Below are 27145 nucleotides of genomic sequence, written 5' to 3'. Positions count from 1 at the left end.
CTGGGTGAAGGAAGAAATTAAGGGGAGAAATAAAAAAAATTATTGAAACAGTGAAAATCTAAATACAACATACTAAAACCTATGGGATACAACAAAAGCAGGGCTAACAGAGGTTTATAGCAATAAATGCTTACAGCAAAAAAGTAGAAAGATTTCAAATAAATAATCTACCAGTGCACCTCAAGAAACTAAAAAAGCAAGAATAAACCAAGCCCAAAATTAACAGAAAAGAAATAATAAAGATCAGAGCAGAACTAAACAAAATTGGGGCTTAAACATTACAAAGGATCGATGAAACAAAAAGTTGGCTTTCTGAAAAGATAAGCAAAATTGATAAACTACTAGGTAGATTAACCAAGGAAAAAAAAGACACAAGTAAAATCAGAAATGAAAAAAGAGACATTACAATGGATACCACAGCAATACAAAAGATCGTCAGAGATTATTAAGAACAACTATACACTACAACATTGGAAAACTTAGAGAAAATAAGTAAATTCCTAGACACATACAACCTACCAAGATTGAATCAGGAAGAAATTTTAAAAACCTGAACAGACCATAACAAATAATGAGATTTAATTAATAATAAAAAGTCTCCCAACAAATAAAAGTCCAGGACTGGAGTCTTCACCGCCAAATTCCACCAAACATACAAAGAATTAGCACCAATTCTCCTTAAACTATTCCAGAAAATTAGAGAAGGGAATTCTTCCTAACTCATTCTATGAGGGCAGCATTACCCTGATAGCAAAACAAGGACACAGAAAAAAAAAAAAAAAGAAAGAAAGAAAACTACGGGCCAATATCCTCGGTAACTATAAATACAAAAATCCTCAACAAAATGCTAGTAAACCAAATCCAACAGCCTGTGAAAAAGATAATATACCATGATCAAGTGGGATGGTTCAACCTGTGCAAATCAATAAATGTGACTCATCACATTAACAGAAAAATCATTATGATCATCTCAATATATAAAGAAAAAGCATTTGATAAAATTCAACATCCCTTAGTGATAAACTCTCAACAAACCTGGCCTAGAAGGAACATACCTCAACATAATAAAGGCCGTATATGATAAACCTACAGCTAACATCATATCAAATGGAGAAAAGTTAACAGCCTTTCCTTTAAGAACTGGAACAAGACAAAGATTTCCACTTCCACCACTCCTGTTCAACATAATAGTAGAAGTCCTAGCCAGAGAAATCAGGCAAGAGAAAGAAATGAAAGGTATCTAAATTGCAAAAAAGCAAGGCAAGGTGTTCCTTTTTGCAGATGACATAATCTTATATCTAAATCAATTTAAAGACTCCACCAAAAAAATAAACTCTTAGATCTGATCAATGAATTCACGAAAGTTGAAGAACACAAAATCAACATAGAAAAATCAGTAGTGTTTCTATAAATCAATAATGAACCAGCCAAGGAAAAAATCAATAAGGTAATCCTACTAATAGTAACTGCAAATTAATTAATTAATTAATTAAAATACCTAGGAGTAAATTTAACCCAGGAGGTAAAACACCTCTACAAGGAAAACTATCAAACCCTGATGAAATAAATTGAAGATGACACAAAGAAATGGAAAAACATTTCATGCTCATGGATTGGAAGAATTAACATCATTCAAATGACCATACTACCCAAAGCAATCTACAGATTTGATGCAATCCCTATCAAAATACCAATGTTATTTTCCACTGAAATAGAAAAAAAAATCTTAAAATTCACATGGAACCAAAAAAGAGCATGAATAGCCAAAGCAATGCTAAGCAAAAGAACAAAGCTGGAGGCATCACACAACCTGACCTTAAAATATATTATAGAGGTTGTGAGCAAGATGGCCAAATAGGAACAGCTCCAGTCTGCAGCTCCCAGCAAGATCAATGCAGAAGGTGAGTGACTTCTGCATTTCCAACTGAGGTAACCAGCTCATCTCATTGGGACTGGTTAGACACGGGTGCAGCCCACAGAGTGGGAGTGGAAGCAGGGTGGAGTGCCATGTCCCCTGGGAAGCGCGAGGGGTCAGGGAACTCCCTCCCCTAGCCAAAAGAAGCCCTGAGGGACTCTGCCTTGAGGAACAGTGCATTCCAGCCCAGATACTACCTTTTCCCATGGTCTTCACAACCCACAGACCAGCAGATTCCCTCAGGTGCCTATGCCACCAGGGACCTAGGTTTCAAGCACAAAACTGGGCAGCCGTTTGGGCAGATGCCGAGCTAGCTGCAGGAGATTTTTTTTTTCAAACCTCAGTTGTGCCTGGAATGCCAGGGAGACAGAACTGTTCACTCCCCTGGAAAGGGGGCTGAAGTCAGGGAGCCAAGTGGCCTAGCTCAGTGGATCCCACCCCAATGGAGCCAAGCAAGCTAAGATCCACTGGCTTGAAATTCTCACTGCCAGCACAGCAGTCTGAAGTCAACTGATGCTCGAGCTTGGTGGTGGGAGGGACATTCGCCATTACTGAGACTGGAGTAGGTGGTTTTCCCATCACGGTGTAAACAAAGCCACCAGGAAGTTGGGACACAGCGGAGCCCATCATGACACCTCAAAGCCACTTTAGGCAGACTGCCTCTCTAGATTCCTCCTCTGTCAGCAGGACATCTCTGAAAGAAAGGCAGCAGCCCCAATAAAACTCCCATCTCCCAGGGGCAGAGCAGCTGGGGGAAGGGGCGGCTATGGGCACAGATTAAGTAGACTTAAATCTTCCTGCCTGCTGGCTCTGAAGAGAGCAGTGGACCTCCCAGCACAATGCTTGAGCTCTGCCAAGGGACAGCTGCCCCTTCAAGTGGGTCCCTGACCTCCGTGCCTCCTGATGGGAAGACACCTCCCAGCAGGGGTTGACAGACACCTCACACAGGAGAGCTACGGCTGGCATCTGGTGGGTGCTCCTCTGGGACAAAGCTTCTAGAGGAAGGAACAAGCAGCAATCTTTGCTGTTCTGCAACCTCTGCTGGTGATACCCAGGCAAACAGGGTCTGAAGTGGACCTTCAGCAAACTCCAGCAGACCTGCAGCAGAGGGGCCTGACTGCTAGAAAGAAAAGTAACAAACAGAAAGGAATAGCATCAATATCAACAAAGAGGATGTCCACACAGAAACCCCATCCAAAGGTCACCAACACCAAAGAACAAAAGTAGATAAATCCACAAAGATGAGGAAAAAACAGCGCAAAAAGGCTGAAAATTCCAAAAATCAGAATGCCTCCTCTCCAAAGTTTAACAACTCCTTGCCAGCAAGGGAACAAAACTGGATGGAGAATGAGTAGGATGAATTCACAAAAGTAGACTTCAGAAGATGAGAAATAACAAACTCCTCTGAGCTAAAGGAGCATGTTCTAACCCAATGTAAGGAAGATAAGAACCTTGAGAAAACATTAGAGGAATTGCTAACTAGAATAACCAGTTTAAAGAAGAACATAAATGACCTGATGGAGCTGAAAAACACAGCACGAGAATTTCGTGAAGCATACACAAGTATCAACAGCTGAATTGATCAAGCGGAAGAAAGGATATCAGAGATTGAAGATCAACTTAATAAAACAAAGTACAAACACAAGGTTAGAGAAAAAGGGATGAAAAGGAATGAACAAATCCCCCAAGAAATATGGGACTATGTGAAAAGACCAAACCTGCGTTTGATTCCTGTACCTGAAACTGACGGGGAGAATGGAACCAAGAAGGAAAACACTTCAGGATATTATCCAGGAGAACATCTCCAACCTAGCAAGACAGGCCAACATTCAAATTCAGGAAATACAGAGAACACCACAAAGATACTCCTCAAGAAGAGCAACCCCAAGACACATAATCGTCAGATTCGCCAAGGTTGAAATTAAGGAAAAAATCTTAAGGAAAGCCAGAGAGAAAGGTCAGGTTACCCACAAAGGGAAGCCCATCAGACTAACAGCATATCTCTCTGCAGAAACCCTACAAGCTTAAGAGAGTAAAGGCCAAAATTCAACATTCTTAAAGAAAAGAATTTTCAACCCAGAATTTCCTATCCAGCCAAACTAAGCTTCATAAGCAAAGGAGAAATAAAATCCTTAAGAGACAAGCAAATGTGAGAGATTTTTGTCACCACCCAGCCTGCATTACAAGAGCTCCTGGAGTAAGCACTAAATATGGAAAGGAAAACCGGTACCAGCCACTGCAAAAACATACCAAATTGTAAAGGCCATCAATACTACGAAGAAACTGCATCAACTAATGGGCAAAATAACCAGCTAACATCATAATGACAGGATCAAATTTAAACATAACAGTATTAACTTTAAATGTAAAAGGGATAAAGACCCCAATTAAAAGACACAGACTGGAAATTGGATAAAGATTTAAGACCCATCGGTGTGCTGTATTCAGGAGATGCATCTCACGTGCAAAGACACATAGACTCAAAATAAGGGGATGGAGGAAGATCTACCAAGCAAATGGAAAGCAAAAAAAAGCAGGGGTTGCAATCCTAGACTCTGATAAAACAGACTTTAAACCAACAAAGATCAAAAAAGACAAAGAAGGGCATTACATAATGGTAAAAAATCAATGCAACAAGAAAAGCTAATGATCCTAAATATACATGAACCCAATATAGGAACACACAGATTCATAAAGCAAGTTCTTAGAGACCTACGAAGAGATTTAGACTACCACACAATAATAGTGGGAGACTTTAACACCCCACTGTCAATATTAGACAGATCAACGAGACAGAAAATTAACAAGGATATTCAGGACTTGAACACAGCTCTGCAACAAGAAGACCTAATAGACATCTACAGAATGCTCCACCCCAAATCAACAGAACATACATTCTTCTCAGCACCATGTAGCACTTATTCTAAAATTGACCACATAATTGGAAGTAAAACACTTCTGAGCAAGTGCAAAAGAATGGAAATTATAACAAACAGTTTCTTAGACCACAGGGAAATCAAACTAGAACTCAGGATTAAGAAACTCACTCAAAACTGCACAACTACATGGAAACTGAACAACCTTCTCTTGAATGACTACTGGGTAAATAATGAAATGAAGGCAGAAATAAAGATGTTCTTTGAAACCAATGAGAACAAAGACACAACATACCAGGATCTCTGGGACACAGCTAAAGCAGTGATTAGAGGAAAATTTGTAGCACTAAATGCCCACAGGAGAAACCAGGAAAGATCTAAAATTGACATCCTAACATCACAACTAAAAGACGTGATGTTCTTCTCTAGAAAGAGAGAAGAACAAACATTCAAAAGAAAGAGAAGAAAGAGCAAACAAATTCAAAAGCTAGCAGAAGATGAGAAATAACTAAGATCAGAGCAGAACCAAAGGAGATGGAGACACAAAAAAACCCTTCAAAAAGTCAACGAATCCAGGTGCTGGCTTTTTGAAAGGATAAATAAAATAGATAGACCACTAGCCAGACTAACAAAGAAGAAAAGAGAGAAGAATCAAATAGACAGACAAAAAAATTACCAAGGGGATCTTCTTTCCAAGATGGCAGAATAGGAACAGCTCCGGTCTGCAGCTCCCAGCGTGACTGACACAGAAGATGGGTGATTTGTGCATTTCCAACTGAGGTACCTGGTTCATCTCATTGGGATTCATTGGACAGTGGGTGCAGCCCACGGAGGGTGAGCCAAAGCAGGGCAGGGTGTTGCCTCACCCACGAAGTGCAAGGGGTCAAGGGATTGCCCTTTCCTAGCCAAGGGAAGCCATGACAGACTGTACCTGGAAAAACAGGACACTCTCGCCCAAATACTGCACTTTTCCCAAGGTCTTAGCAACCGTCAGGCAAGAAGATTCTCTCCCATGATTGGCTCAGCAGGTCCCACACCCACAGAGCCTTGCTCACTGCTAGCGCAGCAATCTGAAATTGAACTGTGAAGCAGCAGCCTGGCTGTAGGAGGGGCGTCCGCCATTGCTGAGGCTTGAGGAAGTAAACAAAGCGGCCAGGAAGCTCGAAATGGGTGGAGCCCACCGCAGCTCAGCAAGGCCTATTGCCTCTATAGACTCCACCTCTGTGGGCAGGGCATAGCTGACAAAAGGCAGCAGACAACTTGTGCAGGCCTAAACGTCCATGTCTGACATCTCAGAAGAGAGAAGTGGTTCTCCCAGCATGGTGTTTGAGCTCTGGAACAGACAGACTGCCTCCTCAAGTGGGTCCCTGACTCCTGTGTAGCCTAACTGGGAGACACCTCCCAGTAGGGGCGGACCGATGCCTAATATAGGCGGGTGCCTCTCTGGGACAAATCTTCAGAAGGATTAGGCAGCAATATTTGCCATTCTGCAATATTTGCTGTTCTGCAGCCTCTGCTGGTGATACCCAGGCAAACAGGGTCTGGAGTGAACCTCCAGCAAACTCCAATGGACCTGCAGCTGAGGGACCTGACTATTAGAAGGAAAACTAACAAACAGAAAGGAATAGCATCAACATCAACAAAAAGGACATCTACACCAAAACCCCGTCTGTAGGTCACCAACATCAAAAACCAAAGTTACATAAAACCACAAAGATGGTGCAAAACCAGAGAAGAAAAGCTGAAAATTCTAAAAACCAGACTGCCTCTTCTCCTTCAAAGGAACACAGCTCCTTGCCAGCAAAGGAACAAAGCTGACTGGAGAATGACTTTGACGAGTTCAGAGAAATAGGCTTCAGAAGGTCAGTAATAACAAACTTCTCCGAGCTAAAGGAGCATGTTCGAACCCATCATGAGGAAGCTAAAAATCTTGAAAAAAGGTTAGCTGAATGGCAAACTAGAATAAACAGTGTAGAGAAGACCTTAAATGACCTGATGGAGCTGAAAACCACGGCACGAGAACGAAAACCATGGCATGCATGCACAAGCTTCAATAGCTGATTTGATCAAGTGGAAGAAAGTGTATCAGTGATTGAAGATCAAATTAATGAAATAAAGCTAGAAAACAAGTTTAGAGAAAAAAAGAGTAAAAATAAATGAACAAATCCTCCAAGAAATATGGGACTATGTGAAAAGACCAAATCACACTTGATTGGTATACCTAAAAGTGATGGGGAGAATGGGACCAAGTTGGAAAACACTCTTCAGGATACTATCCAGGAGAATTTCCCCAACCTAGCAAGGCAGGCCAACATTCAAATTCAGGAAATACAGAGAACACCACAAAGATACTCCTCGAGAAGAACAACCCCAAGACACATAATTGTCAGATTCACCAAGGTTGAAATTAAGAAAAAAACGTTAAGCGAAGTTAGAGAGAAAGGTCAGGTTACCCACAAAGGGAAGCCCATCAGACTAACAGCAGATCTCTCGGCAGGAACCCTACAAGCCAGAAGACAGTGGGGACCAATATTCAACATTCTTAAAGAATTTCCAACCCAGAATTTTATATCCAGCCATACTAAGTGTCATAAGTGAAAGAGAAATAAAATCCTTAACAGACAAGCAAATGCTGAGAGATTTTGTCACCACCAGGCCTGCCCTACAAGAGCTCCTGAAGGAAGCACTAAACCTGGAAAGAAACAACCAGTACCAGCCACTGCAAAAGCATGCCAAATTGTAAAGACCATCAATGCTAGCAAGAAACTACATCAATTAATGGGAAAAATAACCAGCTAAAATCATAATGACAAGATCAGATTCACACATCATGATATTAACCTTAAATCAAATGGGCTAAATGCCCCAGTTAAAAGACACAGACTGGCAAATTGGATAAAGAGTCAAGACCATCAGTGTGCTGTATTCAGGAGACCCATCTCATATGCAGAGACACACATAGGCTCAAAATAAAGGGATGGAGGAAGATCTACCAAGCAAATGGAAAACAAAAAAAAGCAGGGGTTGCAATCCTAGTCTCTGATAAAACAGACTTTAAACCAACAAAATCAAAAGAAACAAAGAAGATCATTATGTAATGGTAAAGGGATCAATTCAACAAGAAGCGCTGAAGGAGGAGGCTGCGAATCACTTATAAATGGCGCCAAAGCAGGACCTGAAGCCTAAATTCCAGGAGGGTGAGCTAGTGCTGTGCTTTCATGGGCCTCTTCTTTATGAAGCAAAGTGTGTAAAGGTTGCCATAAAGGATAAACAAGTGAAATACTTTATACATTACAGTGGTTGGAATAAAAATTGGGATGAGTGGGTTCCGGAGAGCAGAATACTCAAATATGTGGACACCAATTTGCAGAAACAGCGAGAACTTCAAAAAGCCAATCAGGAGCAGTATGCAGAGGGGAAGATGAGAGGGGCTGCCCCAGGAAAGAAGACATCTGGTCTGCAACAGAAAAATATTGAAGTGAAAACAAAAAAGAACAAACAGAAAACACCTGGAAATGGAGATGGTGGCAGTACCCGTGAGACCCCTCAGCCTCCTTGGAAGAAAAGGGCCCAGGTAGATCCTACTATTGAAAATGAGGAAACATTCATGAACAGAGTTGAAGTTAAAGTAAAGATTCCTGAAGAGCTAAAACCGTGGCTTGTTGATGACTGGGACTTAATTACCAGGCAAAAACAGCTCTTTTATCTTCCTGCCAAGAAGAATGTGGATTCCATTCCTGATGATTATGCAAATTACAAGAAATCTCGTGGAAACACAGTTAATAAGGAGTATGCGGTTAATGAAGTTGTGGCAGGGATAAAAGAATACTTCAACGTAATGTTGGGCACCCAGCTACTCTACAAATTTGAGAGACCACAGTATGCCAAAATTCTTGCAGATCATCCCGATGCACCCATGTCCCAGGCATATGGAGTGCCACATCTCCTGAGATTATTTGTACAAATTGGAGCAATGTTGGTCTATACACCTCTGGATGAGAAGAGCCTTGCTTTATTACTCAATTATCTTCACGATTTCCTAAAGTATCTGGCAAAGAATTCTGCAACTTTGTTTAGTGCCAACGATTATGAAGTGGCTCCTCCTGAGTACCATCGTAAAGCTGTGTGAGAGGCACTCTCACTCACTTATGTTTGGATCTCCATAAACACATTTTTGTTCTTAGTCTATCTCTTGTACAAACGATGTGCTTTGAAGATGTTAGTGTATAACAATTGATGTTTGTTTTCTGTTTGATTTTAAACAGAGAAAATAAAGGGGTAATAGCTCCTTTTTTCTTTTCTTTTCTTTTTTTTTTTTTTCATTTCAAAGTTGCTGCCAGTGTTTTCAATGATGGACAACACAGGGATATGCTGTAGAGTGTTTTATTGCCTAGTTGACAAAACTGCTTTTGAATGCTGGTGGTTCCATTCCTTTAACACTATGCACTGTTACAATACATGTTAATGCTATATGACAAAATGCTCTGGTTCCTAGTGCCAAAGGTTCAATTCAGTGTATGTAACTGAACACACTCATCCATTTGTGCTCCTTATTTTTTTTTATGGTGCTTAAAGTAAAGTGCCCATCCTTTGCAAGTCATCCATGTTGTTACTTAGGCATTTTATCTTGGCTCAAATTGTTTAAGAATGGTGGCTTGTTTCAAGGTTTTTGTATTTGTGTCTAATGCACGTTTTAACATGATAGATGCAATGCATTGTGTAGCTAGTTTTCTGGAAAAGTCAATCTTTTAGGAATTGTTTTTCAGATCTTCAATAAATTTTTTCCTTAAATTTCAAAAAAAAAAAAAAAACCAAGAAGAGCTAACTATCCTAAATATATATGCACCCAATACAGGAGCACCCAGATTCATAAAGCAAGTCCTTAGAGACCTACAAAAGACACTTAGACTCCCACACAATAATAATGGGAGACTTTGACATCCCACTGTCAATATTAGACAGATCAACGAGACAGAAGATTAACAAGGATATCCAGGATTGAACTCAGCTCTGCACCAAGCAGACCTAATAGACATCTACAGAACTCTCCACCCCAAATCAACAGAATATACATTCTTCTCAGCACCACATTGCACTTATTCTAAAATTGACCACATAATTGGAAGTGATGCACTCCTCACCAAATGTAAAACAACAGAAATCACAACAAACTGGAAAATCATTCCATGCTCATGGATAGGAAGAATCAATATCATGAGAATGGCCATACTGCCCAAGATAATTTATAGATTCAATGCCATCCCCATCAAGCTACCAATGACTTTCTTCACAGAACTGGAAAAAACAACTTTAAAGTTTACATGGAAGCAAAAAAGAGCCTGCATTGCCAAGACAATCCTAAGCAAAAAGAATAAAGCCGAAAGCATCACGCTACCTGACTTCAAACTATACTACAAGCCTAAAGTAACCAAAACAGCATGGCACTGGTACCAAAACATATATAAAGACCAATGGAACAGAACAGAGGCCTCAGAAATAACACCACACATCTACAACCATCTGATCTTTGACAAATCTGACAAAAACAAGCAATGGGAAAATGATCCCCTATTTAATAAATGGTGCTGGGAAAACTGGCTAGCCATATGTAGAAAGCTAAAACTCGATCCCTTCCTTACACCTTATACAAAAATTAATTCAAGATGTATTACAGATGTAAATGTTAGACCTAAAACCATAAAATCCCTAGAAGAAAGCCTAGGCAATACCACTCAGGATATAGGCATAGGCAAGGACTTCATGACTAAAACACCAAAAGCAATGGCAACAAAAGCCAAAATAGACAAATGGGATCTAATTAAACTGAAGAGCTTCTGCACAGCAAAAGAAACTACTATCAGAGTGAACAGGCAGCCTACAGAATTTGGGAAACTTTGCAATCTGCCCATCTGACAAAGGGCTAATATCCAGAATCTACAAAGAAACAAATTTACAAGAAAAAAACAAGCAACCCCATCAAAAAGTGGACAAAGGACATGAACAGACACTTCTCAAAAGAAGACATTTATGCAGCCAGCAGACACATGAAAAAATGCTCATCATCACTGGTCACCGGAGAAATGCAAATCAAAACCACAATGAGATACCATCTCACGCTAGTCAGAATGGCAATCATTAAAAAGTCAGGAAACAACACATGCTGGAGAGGATGTGGAGAAATAGGAACATTTTTACACTGTTGGTGGGAGTGTAAATTAGTTCAACAATTGTGGAAGACAGTATGGCGATTCCTCAAGGACCTAGAACCAGAAATACCATTTGAACCAGAAATCCCATTACTGGGTATATGCCCAAAGAATTATAAATCATGCTACTATAAAGACACATGCACACATATGTTTATTGTGGCACTACTCACAATAGCAAAGACTTGGAACCAACCCAAATGTCCATCAATGATGGACTGGATTAAGAAAATGTGGCACCTATACACCATGGAATACTATGCAGCCATAAAAAAGGATGAGTTCATGTCCTTTGCAGGGGCATGGATGAAGCTGGAAACCATCATTCTCAGCAAACTTTCAGAAGGACAGAAAATGAAAGACCGCATATTCTCACTCATAGGTAAGAATTCAACAATAAGAACACTTGGAAACAGGGAGGGCAACATCACACACCAGGGCCTGTTGGGGGCAGGGGGCTGGCAGAGGGATGGCATTAGGAGAAATACCTAATATAAATGATGAGTTGATCAGTGCAGCAAACCAACATGACACATATATACCTATGTATCAAACCTGCATGTTGTGCACGTGTACCCTAGAACTTAAAGTATAATTTAAAAAAAATGACAAAGGGGATATCACCGCTGATCCTACAGAAATACAAACTACCATCAGAGAATACTATAAACACCTCTGCCCAAATAAACTAGAAAATCGAGAAGAAATGGATAAATTCCTGGACACATACACCATCTCAAGACTAAACCAGGAAGAAGTCAAATCCCTGAATAGACCAATAACAAGGTCTGAAATTGAGGCAGTAATTAATAGCCTACCAACCAAAAAAAGCCCAGGACCAGATGGATTCACAGCCATGTTCTACTACAGATACAAAGAGAAACTGGTAACATTCCTTATGAAACTATTCCAAATAATAGAAAAAGAGGGACTGCTCCCTAACTCATTTTATGAGGCCAGCATCATCCTGATACCAAAACCTGGCAGATACAAAACAAAAAAAGAAAATTTCAGTCCAATATCCCTGATGAACATTGATGCAAAAATTCTCAATAAAATACTGGCAAACCGAATCCAGCAGCACATCAAAAAGTTTATCCACCAGGATCAAGTCTGCTTCATCCCTGGGATGCAAGGCTGGTTCAACATATGCAAACCAATAAACATAATCCGTCACATAAACAGAACCAATGACAAAAACCACATGATTACCTCAATACATGCAGAAAAAGGCCTTTGATAAAATTCAACACCCCTTCATGCTAAAAACTGTCAATAAACTAGGTATTGATGAAACATATATCAAAATAGTAAGAGCCATTTATGACAAACCCACAGCCAATATCATACTGAATGGGCAAAAGCTGAAAGCATTCCCTTTGAAAACTGGCACAAGATAAACATGCCCTCTCTCACCACTCCTATTCAACATAGTATTGGAAGTTCTGGCCAGGGCAATCAGGCAAGAGAAAGAAATAAAGGGTATTCAAATAGGAAGAGAGGAAGTCAAATCGTCATTGTTTGCAGATGACACGATTGTATATTTAGAAAACCCCATCGTATCAACCCCAAATCTCCTTAAGCTGATAAGCAACTTCAGCAAAGTCTCAGGATATAAAATCAGTGTGCAAAATCACAAGCATTCCTATACACCAATAACAGATAGAGAGCCAAATCATGAGTGAACTCCAATTCACAATTGCTACAAAGAAAATAAAATACCTAGGAATACAACTTACAAGGGATGTAAAGGACCTCTTCAAGGAGAATTACAAACCACTGCTCAAGGAAATAAGAGTGGACATGAACAAATGGAAAAACATTCCATGCTCATGTATAGGAAGAATCAATATTGTGAAAATGGCCATATTGCCCAAAGTAATTTGTAGATTTAATGCTATCTCCCTCCAAGCTACCACTGACTTTCTTCACAGAATTAGAAAAAAAAACTACTTTAAATTTCATATGGAACCAAAAAAGAGCCCATATAGCCAAGACAATCCTAAGCAAAAAGAATAAAGCTGAAGGCATCACACTAACTGACTTCAAACTATACTACAAGGCTACAGTAACCAAAACAGCATGGTACTGGTACCAAAACAGATATATAGACCAATGGAACAGAACAGAGGCCTCAGACATAATGCCACACATCTACAACCATCTGATCTTTGACAAACCTGACACACACAAGCAATGAGGAAAGGATTTCCTATTTAATAAATGGTGCTGGGAAAACTGGCTAGCCATATGCAGAAAACTGAAACTGGACCCCTTCCTTACACCTTATACAATTAACTCAAGATGGATTAAAGATTTAAACATAAGACCTAAAACCATACAAGCCCTAGAAGAAAACATAGGCAATACCATTCAGGACATAGGCATGGGCAAAGACTTCATGATTAAAACACCAAAAGCAATGATAACAAAAGCCAAAATAGACAAATGGGAGCTAATTAAACTAAAGAGCTTCTTCAGAGCAAAAGAAACTATCATCAGAGCGAACAGACAACCTACAGAATGAGAGAAAATTTTTGCAATCTATCCATCTGACAAAGGGCTAATATCCAGAATCTACAAAGAACTTAAACAAATTTACAGGAAAAAAGCAACCCCATCAAAAATTGGGCAAAGGATATGAACAGACACTTCTCAAAAGAAGACATTTATGTGGCCAACAAATATATGAAAAAAATCTCATCATCACTGGTCATTAGAGAAATGCAAATCAAAACCACAATGAGATACCATCTTATGCCAGTTAGAATGACAATCATTAAAAAGTCAGGAAACAACACATGCTGGAGAGGATGCAGAGAAATAGGAACACTTTTACACTGTTGGTGGGACTGTAAATTAGTTTCACCATTGTGGAAGACAGCGTGGTGATTCCTCAAGGATCTAGAACCAGAAATACCATTTGACCCAGAAATCACATTATTGGGTATATACTCAAAGGATTATAAATCATGCTACTATAAAGACTCATGCACATGTATGTTTATTGCAGCACTGTTCACAATAGCAAAGACTTGGAACCAACCCAAATGTCCATCAATGATGGACTGGATAAAGAAAATGTAGCACATATACACCATGGAATACTATGCAGCCATAAAAAAGGATGAGGTCATGTCCTTTGCAGGGACATGGATGAAGCTGGAAACCATCATTCTCAGCAAACTAACACAGAAACAGAAAACCAAAGACTGCATGTTCTCACTCATAAGTGGAAATTGAACAATGAGATCACATAGATACAGGGAGGGGAACATCACACACCAGGGCCTGTCAGGGGGTGGGGGGCAAGAGGAGGGATAGCATTAGGCGAAATACCTAATGTAGATGATGGTTGTTGGTGCTGCAAACCACCATACTATTATAAACAAAGTGAAAAGGCAAAAGACAAATTGAGCTAAAATATTTTCAATTCATATCACAAGCAAAGGCACCCAACTGAGACTTGGGAGAAGCAGGACAGGATGACTAGGAATTTGGGGGACTCAGAATTTTTCCATATGTGAAATGGTTAAAGGGATTAAAGATGTTTGGCTTGAACAAAATAAAATAAAATCTCAGGAATTAAATTTTTTGCCTTTCTCAAAGCCATCACAAGGAAAAAAAAATAGCATTTCTTTCTTCAAGGAACCAGTATTAATAGGTAGATGTTACAGGGAAAAGTCTAATGTTTAAAATTAGCTCGATTTTTAAAAAAATCTTTTACCCCTCAGAGACCAAAGGTGGCACATGCTGCCACTGAAAGTGGAGAGGTCCAAAGCCCACAGATAGTGACTTCCTAACTTGGGTACTTAAGGGTGTATTGGACAAATGATAGCTTGCAAGCAAGTATCCAATAACTCACAAGTGACTCCGAAGGGGAGTTTTTGGTTTTTGTTTTCCCTGATGTAGCCCAGGAATATGACAGACTATACATTTTTTAGAAAACAATTTCATTCATGAATTCCACAACCAGTCCCTTCCCTAACTGCCAGGGACCAGGAATCCTATGCCAGTCAATCCCTAGGAATACAGCCTCCTGTCAAAACTGAGATAACATTTACTGGGGAGCAACGTCCCAAGAGTTTACATTTCAGATAGAAAGGAGCAGGTAGATAATTCAGCAACAGAAATACACATGAATACTCAGGGTGGCATTTGAATAAAAATGGTCCAGTTCCTTTGGCTGAAGGTACTGGGTAATAGAAGAGAAATCTTTCTTAAAGAAAAATGGGAAGGTCAAAGAGCAGAAACACGGTGAGGTGGTTTTTCAGATGAATTTCTAAGGCTGTGCCCAGCCGTAGGATTCTATTACCTCATGATAATCTTCTATAAATTTACAATAAAACTACCTAATTTTGCTTGTGCTTTCTGGTTTAAAAAACACTTTTGCATACATCATTCCACATGCATTTCACAATAGCCTTGTGAGAAAATCCAGGCAAGGGTTACCATCTCCATTTTACAAAGAAAGCTCAGAAAGAATCCCATAGCTAACATGGAATGGTGTCTGACCCCCACCCCAGGTCTCCTGATTCCAAGTCAAAGGTACTTGAAGTTTTTCAATGATTCTCAACATTCTCTTGCTAGATGTCAATCGATGGCAAAATTGTCATTCAAATGTGAAAAAGAGACCATGAAATTACCTCTGCAAAATTTAAATTGACTCCATTTAAAGCGCTGTTTTTTGTTCATTGATTATAACTGTCTTAATATTGGTATTAAAAGGTACTGCCATTTATTAAGTGATAAAAGTAGTTTCTTTCATGTCTATAATTGGCAAAATTGAAAGTTGACCATCAGCTAGGTTCTCCTCCCCACAAATTCCTGGAGATTTTTCTGCTTATTTGATCAAAATTCTGGAAACCACCTGAAGGAGAGATAGAGATAAGGTAGAGTTCATGAGACTGGCCACAAAATTTGGGACAGTGTTTGTATTCAGTAAATATAACAGTAGATGGCTGTTCTAACCCTGGAGAAGTGCAAACCACTCCAGAAGCTATCAGGCAAAAGTCTAAACATGACCTCACATACACATCCCTGCCCCACCCAGTGGTTTTGGGGAGACAATTCCCTAGAGGCAGAAAATATCTGAAATCTGCATCCACTGAAACTTCCTCGGTGAATGCCCAAAGTGTCCTGAACGTGATTTGGGAACTATCTAGAAGTCAAAAACAACATAATTGTGTGAGAACAAGCCACACAGCAGACATTAACATTAAAAGTTAATTGTTATTTACACACAAGACAGTGTTTCTGACTGGAATTCGTGCACCCTGAGTACATTTAAACATTTTAAAAGTAATGACGCTAAAGTGAGCCATCATGCACTATCATAGCCATGTGTGGTTTATTTATAAAGCAGAGCTCACTTATAATTCAGCTTTTACCCAGTTTTAATTTTCTTGAGGTATAATCTGGCAATGTGTGAAACCACTTGATTCGTCTATTTTCTTTCTAATTTCAAGCCACAAATCTCTGGAGATGCACTACATTTATTTTCCCCACTGTACCTACAAAACGAACCGACCAGAGCACAAGTTATTTTAACAGTGTGGATTACAGAATGGTTAAGTCAATCACTACAATGAGAGGTGATCGCGAAGACGGCTGAAATAAGGAGATCAACTTGCCCTCCACATATGGGCACTGTGAGACTTAAACTGCAGGCGTAGTTAAACCCTGCAGCGCTGAGTGGACTGAAACCAGAGCCCTACCTCCGCACTCCATTCACAAAACTGAACTCATGGTAATTAATTCATGATTAGTCCATTTCAGCTTAATATACGAACATAAGCTTTTGCTGAGTGATGTAATATTTCAAAAGTGAGACTGTGCTATGGAATTTATTGGACTTCCTGAAATCACCAATGTAATTGTTTTTGCTGTTCACATATTAGGCACAGTCTCAGGAGGAAAAGCTGATTCTTCTCATATAATACTCTTTCCCCAAAGTTTGAAAGTCTGTCATCTTTCTCAATATACTCACTTCGTTAAATAGTTTACGGCTTGCAAGAGGGTCACAAAGTCTGAGTAACAAAATGACTGTCCTGACAGATTTAGACAATAAAACACCAGATTGTTAAATAAATGTTTTTCTCAGAGGCTGTTTCTGAAACACATACTAAATGCAAATATTGAAACACCTGCATGCCAAGCACAACTCTTTTAACAGATGTTAATCCCTGTGCATTTAACCAATGGATTTAGATCACATAAGTATAACTTGCCCCCTTTAGACTATCTTGGAAAACTACCAATTACCTTATTTCAGTTTGACAAAGAAACCATCACTCCCTACATTATAATTTTATTTTATATTAAAAATGGGGAGACCTAAAAAGCATGCAAAAAATATGAAAAGCCAACCTGAAACTCAGGCAAAGCCTTATATCAGAAGGGATTATGTAAATTGTCTACTTTCAGCATGAAAAATTTACAAAGATTGATGTTTACAAAGTTGTTTCTTTTTTTTTTCTCCTTGGTTCTGAAGGCTAAAAGGTTTGATTTAATCCATCACTAACTAGGACAACCATCTAGGAAGCAGTCATCTTTTTTTCCTCCATTTCCGAAGCCTGGTGGGTACCCTTGCTTATAGTTAAAACCTACATCAACATCTATTTCCTACTTGGAATGCCTCTAAGAGATCTTTTCAATTCTTCTTCAGTCTTCCAGCCATCAATCGTCGTTATGAGTCAATTGCTTAATAATAATAGATGTTATCATTTTGGTGCCAGACCCTGCAATGGGTATGTGACATACATTATCCCATTTAATTCTCAAATATCTCAAGAAGTGGGTTTCATTTTCCACATTTACTGATAACTCAGCAAGCCCACACAATTTAACCTGACACACATACTGGATAAGTGGTACAGTCCAGATTTTAACACAGGTCCAAAGCCTATACTTTCCTCTTGGCCATAATGCCACACACACATCTATCTATAAATTAATGTTTTATAGAGGAGCCTTCCATTTCCATTTTCAAACATATTTTATTCTTTCTTTCTTTTTTAAGAGAAACAGAAGGAAAAAAAATATTTGTGAGGATTGCCAAGATACTTCAAAGCCACATGCTGGTCTCGTTCTCTCATGTCAGAGTCAGACTTGCATGGCGGGCACAGTGCGGATAGTTCATCTCCTGTAAATATGGATTTGTTGCTGGATGAATTCATATCTACATGGATGATAGTGTCCCAGAATTTCATCCTCCACCTTGTTGCGACTTTTCTTCCACACATTTGCATGATCCCATTTGTCCAAGAAGCTTCTGGATAAAAAAAGAGCCAGCCTTGCCTCATGAGAGTCCCTTCCATCCCCTATATTTAATCAGAGATAAATCAACCCAAGTCACCAACACACTGAGATTAAACTCCAGTAAAGTCAAGCCAGGAGTTAGCTGTGGAATCCTGTCATGCTGTAACTATGAAGTCATAGTTACAGATTCTTAGTCTGGGAATTCCATTTTTTGGTCGCTATAGCATGACAAATAGGAAACTATGGCCAGTTTTCATTTTGTTACCATGGATAACCTTTCCAATTGTTGCCTTTTCTCATACCCTCATATATATTCTCTGTATAGCATCTACAGTATTGAGTATTACCATGGATACAAAATACAAATTTTTCATTTTGTTGCCATGGACAACTTTTCCAATTGTTGCCTTTTCTCACATCCTCACATATATTCTCTACATATCATCTACAGTACTGAGTATTGTAGTGGACGCAAAATAGCTCTAAAAGTGGTTTCTGCCCTCAAAGATCTTAGATCCTCCTCGAAAATATAATATGTGAAACCATAAGACACAGGGAGGTGTAAATTAGATGATTAATATAAAATATTGGTATAGGCTATAATACAATGAAAAGTCAATAAGAGAGAAGATTTCTCTAAAACATAGGCACCAAGAAGGCTGAAAGGAGTTGGGTCTTAAAGTGTTGATTTTCCAGAATGAATAGCATTTCAGTAGATAAAAGGTAGTGAGGGTATTGTTAGGAGACAGTTCTCCATAGGTCTCTTACATTTTTACATTACTTTTTTTTTTCTTTTTCCTTTCTTTTTTATTTCTGATGAGCAACAAACTGGGCATTTCTGAATTTCTTGCAAGCAGAGGCATGAACTGTCACTGTTCCAAACTATCTTTTCAGGGATGTTTGTATAGCTAACCACCTCGGAAGGTAGAAAGAATATCTCTCTCTGGGGCAATGGAGCAGACATGCTAACTGCCCATTATAAAACACTTAGTTTCCGTAAGCTCAGAGTTCCTCTCTGGCAATGCAACCCACTGGGTGTACAGGTGTCACCTGGCCCACTTTATATCACCCTGTTGGGTGGTCACACTGTTGGAACTGGAGCTTGGGGTAGTGACATAAATGCTAATACACCAGCTACTGCTATTGCTTTGGGTCATGAAACCATGGCAGGCTAACTTGTTAGCTAGCAAGTAGGGTAATATATCAGACCCTTCACAGTTCCTAACAGGCATATTTAAGACAAAGGTCACAGACTAAATAAAAGCCTAGAAACAGGAATATACTGGGGCAAATGCAAAGAAAGATACTATATCTCCAGGTAGTTTTAAATAACATCACTGGATTTGGTCCTTATAATTGAACTAAGAATATGACCAGCCAGATTTGCCAAGTGAATTAATTATACTCCATATTTAAATGACCTACATTGTAAAAAAAATTTTTTTTTCTTTCCAGTGTCTTCTAAGGTAGAGAAATAATACATTTAGTTATGTTACCTGTGGCAGGACAGAATAAATCCACTCACTTCCCTAAAAATTACTGACACATCGAGGTGGGACTTACAAAAGCCCTAACCCATTGTCCTAGCTGGTTCAGGCTGCTACAAAAAGTGACAGAAACTGGGTGGTTTATAAACAATGGAGGCCAGGCGCGGTGGCTTAAGCCTGTAATCCCAGCACTTTGAGAGGCCAAGGTGGGTGGATCACTTGAGACCAGGAGTTCCAGACCAGCCTGGCCAACGTGGTGAAACTGTCTCTACAAAAATACAAATATTAGCCGGGCGTGGTGGCACATGCCTGTAATCCCAGCCACTTGGGAGGCTGAGGCATGAGACTCACTTGAACCCAGGAGATTGCAGTGAGCCGAGATCATGCCACTGCAGTCCAGCCTGAGTGACAGAGCGAGACTCTGTCTCAAATAAATAAATAAATACATAACAGAAACGTATTTCTCACAGTTCTGGAGACTAGAAGATCAGGGTGCCAGCACAGTCAGCTTCTGAAAAGATCGAGAGCTCTCTGGAGTCCCTTTGATTAAGGGCACTAATCCCATTCCTGAGGGCTCCATTCTCATGACCTAACTACTGCCAAAGTCTCCACCTTCTAATACTGTCATGTTAGGGGTTAGGATTTCAACATATGAATTTGGAAGAACACAAACATTCAATCCGTAACACCCATTTTGAGTTTTAGTGATCAACATAATGCACTGAAATCTTTGCGTAGTTTATTTTCAGTGAATTAAATTTAGGCTTCACCAATCATATTTCCCTTTCCACCTCAGTCACCAGGAAGTTCAGAGCCAATTGAACTCAGCTTTACTCCCATTGGTCTGAATAGTTCTAATTCTCCCTAGATTTGACCTTCACATTACATTTCCGCTGGCCCTGACTTTCTATTCATGCATACCTTTTAACTTATTTTACATATGGATACATAACACCTTGAATCTTTTCTGGAATGAAGAGACTATTAATTAGTCAATAATAGATCATTGATCGTTTACATAATTAAGTTTTGATGAATCTATCAACTGTTTACCCAAAATCTCACCTCCTTTTCTCAATACCTTTCTAAGGGCAGAACTAAAAATTCCAGCCAGATGTGCATTTAGCAGGCAATGCGGCTACACTCTTCAACCTCTACTGCTGCATAATGACTTTCTGCTCATGCGGCAAACAGTCCAGGAGCTGAGAGATGGAGAAAGGAAGTCAGAGTAAGACAACTTAGGTTTTTTTCCAAAGAGTCACAAGGATTCTCGTGATCATGGAGGGGAAGGGTGCTATCCAGATTGTGTCTAAACACTATACTGATTGGCTCTACATAAAAATGTACAAATAATGTGCTTGTATATCACCTTGACATATTTAGGCTGATGGCATTATATCAGCAACGTGTGTTTCTGCTACATTGCACTTTTCACCCCCAAGTCTCTTTACAAGCATTATCTAAAATTGTTGACACAAGTACCACATAGTTCAATTAAATTGAAATCATTCAGGGCTGTGACTGGTGCCTGGACAATCAGACAATCTAAAGATGCTTTCCAAACGTTGTTCTTCCAATTGAAGTACGTGAAATCCGTAAAATAACAATAATTATTTCAGCACCATAAATCAAGATAAAATATTTATTGCCAGAAATTTCCAGTAGAATGAACACCTTCCAGATCTAAGTCATCTCAACATAATACAGCTGTCTGAAACAACACTGGAATTTCTGTGTTTTTCTCTTTCTTTTTTTTTTTTTTTTTTATTTGAAATCGAGTCTCGCTCTGTCCCCCAGGCTGGAGTGCAGTGGCAATGCAATCACCATCTCAGCTCACTGCAACCTCCGCCTCCAGGGTTCAAGTGATTCTCCTGTCTCAAGTTCCCAAATAGCTGGGATTACAGGCGTGCACAACCATGCCCAGCTAATTTTTGTATTTTTAGTAGAGACAAGGTTTCACCATGTTGGCCAGGCTGGTCTCGAACTCCTGACCTCAGGTGATCCGCCTGCCTCAGCCTCCCGAAGTTCTGGGATTACAGGTGTGCGCTGCCGCGCCCAGCCTGTTTTGCTTTTCTTTAAAAAGAAAACACATTTCGAATCGTGAATAATAGGTAAGATTTATATTATATTTAAGAAATCAAGGAAAAGGATAAATAAGAAAAGGATTACTGTAATGCCTTGAAAAAAATAGTTTTTACTTTTGCTTGTAGGGATCTTCTGTAAAATGCAACTAAGTACATTAGGGATGCAAAAGTAAGAGAGGCAGGGTTGAAGAGTGCAGGACATAATGAGAATAGGAGACAACATTGTTTTTAGCACTGTTTTAAGATTGTGCAAGACATGAAAACAGGTGAAAAGAAAGGATTCATTTAAGTATCCCCCCCCCCATTTTCCATAAGCTAAGATTACTACTAGCTAGAGTAGCAGTACGCTGCAGAGGTTAAGAGCTGGACTTTAGGAGCAAACGAATTGTCTAATGAATCAAAACCTGGCTCTATCACTTCCTTTCTCTGTGTTCTTCAGAAATTTGGCTTCTCTAAGCCTGTTTTCTCATCAGGATAGAAAGGTTGCTATGAAGAACAAATGAGATAACACCAGGATAACACACAGAACAATAGCTGGCACATATATGATTCTGTAAATTCAATTTTTACATTTTGATTTAATGATAGATTTTACTGCAACAATGCAGGACCAGATGCATTCTCTATTAGTGACTTCATGGTTTCCATTTAAGCCTGTTCTGTGGCCAGAAGTCTACTCTGTTTTCCAAAGTGCTGAAGTAGATCTGTTTGTAGTATGTTTACAGAGACATCTAACTTTTTCAGATCAGTAGAGTTGCATTTAATATTAAAAATGTCACGTATCCCTGTATTTTCCAATAAATATATCCAAAGCCTTCATTTGACACTTTGTGTTATGCTGAAATGACAAATATTCTCAGTATAACCTTGCTAGAGATGATCAAATTCAGATAACACATTCTGAAAGCTTCTCGGAGGTTAAATAGTACTTAATTTTGATTACTTATCATACATCTCAATAGGCATTTCAATATAGTTTATCTTGATGTTCCAAAAATATGACATAACATTAAATCTATAGATGCTGTCTGTATTTTAAGAAAATCTAAGAAGCAAGTTGTTTCTATAGAAGCTGATGCAGTGACCAAATTAACTATAGCAGAGGTCCTCAAACCCCAGGCCTCCGTCTGGTACTGGTCCATGGCCTGTTAGGAACTGGGCTGCACAGCAGGAGGTAAGTGCTGGTCAAGGGAACATCACTACCTGAGCTCCACCTCCTGTCAGATCAGCAGTGGCTTTAGATTTTTATAGGAGCACGAACCCTATTGTGAACTGTGCATGCAAAGGATCAGGTTGCTTACTCTTATTAGATGGAGCAGTTTCATCCCGAAATCATTGCCCCCCACCATCCATGGTGCCAGAAACGTTGGGGACCGCCAAACTGTAGCATTATTGCTACCTAACTTTCTCATTGTGACATAGTTTTATACATTTTTATATTTTTAAATATATATTTTTGGCCAGGCGCGGTAGCTCACGCCTGTAATCCCAGCACTTTGGGAGGCCGAGGCGGGCAGATCACAAGGTCAGGAGATCGAGACCATCCTGGCTAACATGGTGAAACCCCGTCTCTACTAAAAATACAAAAAATTAGCTGGGCATGGTGGCAGGCGCCTGTAGTCCCAGCTACAGGAGGATGAGGCAGGAGAATGGCGTGAACCCGTGAGGTGGAGCTTGCAGTGAGCCAAGATCACGCCACTGTACTCCAGCCTGGGCAACAGAGCGAGACTCCATCTCAAAAATAAAAAAATTAAAATTAAAATTAAAAATAAATAAATAAATAAATAAATATAGTTTTATGTATTTAAAGATATATGATTTTATCCAAACTAATCACTCTAACAGGGCTCCTTTGCAACAAATTTTAATCAAATATTAAAAGATACACATTTAAAACAGGTAAATTAGTGTGTAATTTGTGTTATAAAATGCAGTACTGCTTATGGAATAGGACTTGATCTAAAAAGCTGTAAAATAATTTCAAATTAGTGGCAGAAGTCACTGTTACTTGAAAATCAATCCCAAACTAAAATGAAACAGTTCTGAATTATAATATGTCAGAGGATAGTTTTATTTACAAATAACGTAACAGATCTGAGCAATTGTACAAATCGAGAAAATATGTAACTACAAATTAATTAATAACTAAGTAGCCATCCTCTGGATTATCAAACACTTTTATTTTAGCCTCCTCCATGTGGCCACATGACTTTCCACTGGCCTTCCCAACTAGTATTGGTTATAGTCAAATGTCAGGGATGCACAATTATTTTTATACAGGACCAGGCAGCAATTATGTTAGGCTTTGAAAGTCATATGCTCTCTGTTGCAACTACTCAATTCAGCTGTCTTAGCATGAAAGTGAGCATAGACTGTATGCACAGTCAACAAGTTGCGAAATGGGCATGGATATGTTCCAATAAAACTTTATAGAAACAGGTGGTGGGACGTATTTGTTGACTCCCCACCCCACCCCCAACTCTTTCTCCTGCAGAGAAAACTCTCTTGTTACTCCCTTCACTTAAGTCAAAGAAGAAAAAAGAAATATGTGCAGTTGTTGACCATCTGATCCAAATATTCTGTTAAATATCTGAAGATCAAGATGAAGAATTGAGTTTGAAATGTGATCACACACCTCAATTATTAAAAGCAGCCCTAATCTACTTAAAGAGGTATTTTTTCTTCGTATATGCACATTACACAAAGATACGTTTAAACGCTTTTTCTGAGATGTTCCCTCAAAGGGATTATTTCTGGAAAGCTTAAAGATTTTTTACTTTCTAATGCAAGTGCCTCTTTTGAAAATGTGAGAAAAGTCAGAAATTACTAAACTTGCCCTCAACGTTCTTCTCTTAAGCTAGAAAAGACAAAATTCAAACACTGAATATTCTGATCTGTAACAAAGAAAACACCAGGTGCAAATGTGGAATTGGTTCTCTTTGCTCAAGTGAAAACTAAGTGTTGTTCTAACCAAGTTTTGGGCTGGAACTAGAGTATTCTAAAAAATATATATAAGGTAGGAGTAAGTCCCTTCTTTTATACATTTATTTGTTTATTTATTCTTCCGACAAATATATGTATATGTATGTTTGTTGAAGGAGTAAATATATGAATTTTTATATATATATAGTTTGTCATATATTTGTCATCAAATACATGATGATGATACATTAGCTTGTAATGGTAAGATAGAATTCTTGCACTGTATTTGTACTTTATTGAAGCAGAAGAAGCAAAGTACAATAAAAACTATACCTTGTGACACTATGTGGCAGTACCATTCAGGCAATGGGAACACAATGGTGAGAAAACAGACAAAAATATTTCACAAACCTTACATCATATAGTGAGAGACAGAGAATAGACAGTAAAAATGTTAAATATGCAATACATTCGATGACAATAAATAACTTAGTGAAAAATAAAATTCGGAATGGGATTAGGAAACATAAGGCCTGGCAGTTACAATTTCATATAAAGTAGCCCAGATAAATCCTCACTGAGGATGTTGACATTTCAGTACAGAGCAGAATAGAGCCCAAAATAGAGTGAAAAGTGGTCCAGACAGAGGGAAGAGCAAGTACAAATGGCCTGAGGTGACAGCATGCCTGATGTGTTGGAAAGTCTAGAACAGAAACAGGTTGACTAGTTAGAAGAATATTGCAGTAGCCATGCCTGATGCAGTGGCTCACATCTGTAATCCTAGCATTTTGGAAGGCTGAGGTGGAAGGATTATTTGAGGCCAGGAGTTCAAGACTACCCTGGGCAACATAGCAAGACCCCATCTCTATCAAAAAAGCTAAAAAAGATTAGCCAGGCATGGTGAAGCGTACCTGTAGTTCTACCTACTTGGAGGCTGAGGCAGAAGGATCATTCAAGCATGGGAGTTCAAGGTTACAGTAAGCTGTGATTGCACCAATGCACTCCAGCCTAGGCAACACAGCAAGACTCTGTCTCCAAACGTGTGTGTGTGTGTGTGTGTGTGTGTGTGGCAATAACCAGGTGAGACATGTAAAGGTGTAATGGCTTGGACTAAGGTGGTAGTAGTGGAGATTTTCCTATTTCTATTTATTCCCCAGAATGAATACATCCTACAAAAGACCTGGAAAGAAACGGGACATGGTTTTGAGTATAATCTTGCTGCAATTCAGCAGCCTTTCTTTGGGGTGGGATCTCAGAAAGATTGGGCAAGGAGAATGAGGTCAGAGAGCCACATGCAGTATCTCGTACGGGTTTGCTCTGGAGTATCAGAAATTCTAGACTGATAACGTTAAGTCTGGGCATGAAAGTAAAAGAGTAGCAGAGGAAAAGATCCATTATAGTCACTACCAGTTTCTGGAGTAGGTGAATACTTCAACATGAGTTGCTAAATCTGCCTGTTCTCATCCCTACTTTTTCACCGCTTGCTCTAGACTAATTACAGGGCTGATGGACTTTGTATGAATTTCCTATGCAAGAGAGTGAAATTATAGGAAGGTTGCCTTTGGAAATTGAGACTAGAGAGAAGGATGGGAAATTCTCCATTCTCCGTTTCTTCAGTACAGAGAACATAGGTTCGCAATACACTAACAAGTACAGAGGGCAGAGGGAGCGTCTCATGGAAAGCTTGGCGTACTCTACAGTGCCTACTACAGGTGCCAGTAATTATTTGCTCTATCAAATTTAATTGAATTACACAGCAAGTTCTATTTATTTCTAGATAATGGGCGTATTTGATTCGTAATATTTTCAAGCTTTCTATTTATGATTCTAATATTCTTTAAAATGATATGTTAGCTTCTATTGGTAAGATGTGATTTTTTTTTTTTTTTGAGATGGGGTCTTGTTCTGTGGCCCAGGCTGGAGTGCAGTGGCAGGGTCTCAGCTCACTGCAGCCTCCGCCTCATGGGTTCATGCAAGTCTCCCACCTCAGACTCCTGAGTAGCTGAGATTACAGGGGCGCACCACCATGCCCAGCTAATTTTTTGTATTTTTAGTAGAGACGGGGTTTCACCATGTTGGCCAGGCTGGTCTGGAACTCCTGACCTCAGGTGATCCACCCACCTCGGCCTCCCAAAGTGCTGAGATTACAAGCATGAGCCACCATGCCTGGCCAGATATGATTATTTTACTGTACTTGTACTTTATTGAAACAGAAGAAGCAAAGTACAATAAAACAATACCTCGTATACAGCCTTCAAATAGTTGGTATGTAAACACTTAGAGTTATAAAATTTAAGGTAAAAATAAACAAAATACTATACAAGCAAGGTCAAATTATTTTCCAATAGATTAATACATGACATAATGGTTATACAGTGCCTTGCTCACAACAGAT

At 39.2% G+C, this 27145-nt stretch overlaps 1 protein-coding gene across 1 annotated transcript; it reads left to right on the top strand.

Annotated features, from left to right (window-relative positions):
• The first annotated feature begins 7924 nt into the window (after positions 1-7924).
• On the top strand, positions 7925-9226 carry LOC129035715 (mortality factor 4-like protein 1). The gene has a single exon (XM_054486458.2). The coding sequence runs from the start codon at positions 7949-7951 to the stop codon at positions 8918-8920; it is 972 nt and encodes a 323-aa protein (XP_054342433.1). The 5' UTR covers positions 7925-7948; the 3' UTR covers positions 8921-9226.
• Positions 9227-27145: the final 17919 nt, after the last annotated feature.

The sequence above is a fragment of the Pongo pygmaeus genome, chromosome 3 (assembly GCF_028885625.2).
Source record: "Pongo pygmaeus isolate AG05252 chromosome 3, NHGRI_mPonPyg2-v2.0_pri, whole genome shotgun sequence".
NCBI classification, from domain to species: domain Eukaryota; kingdom Metazoa; phylum Chordata; class Mammalia; order Primates; family Hominidae; genus Pongo; species Pongo pygmaeus.
This window is presented reverse-complemented; position numbering and strand designations above follow the sequence as displayed.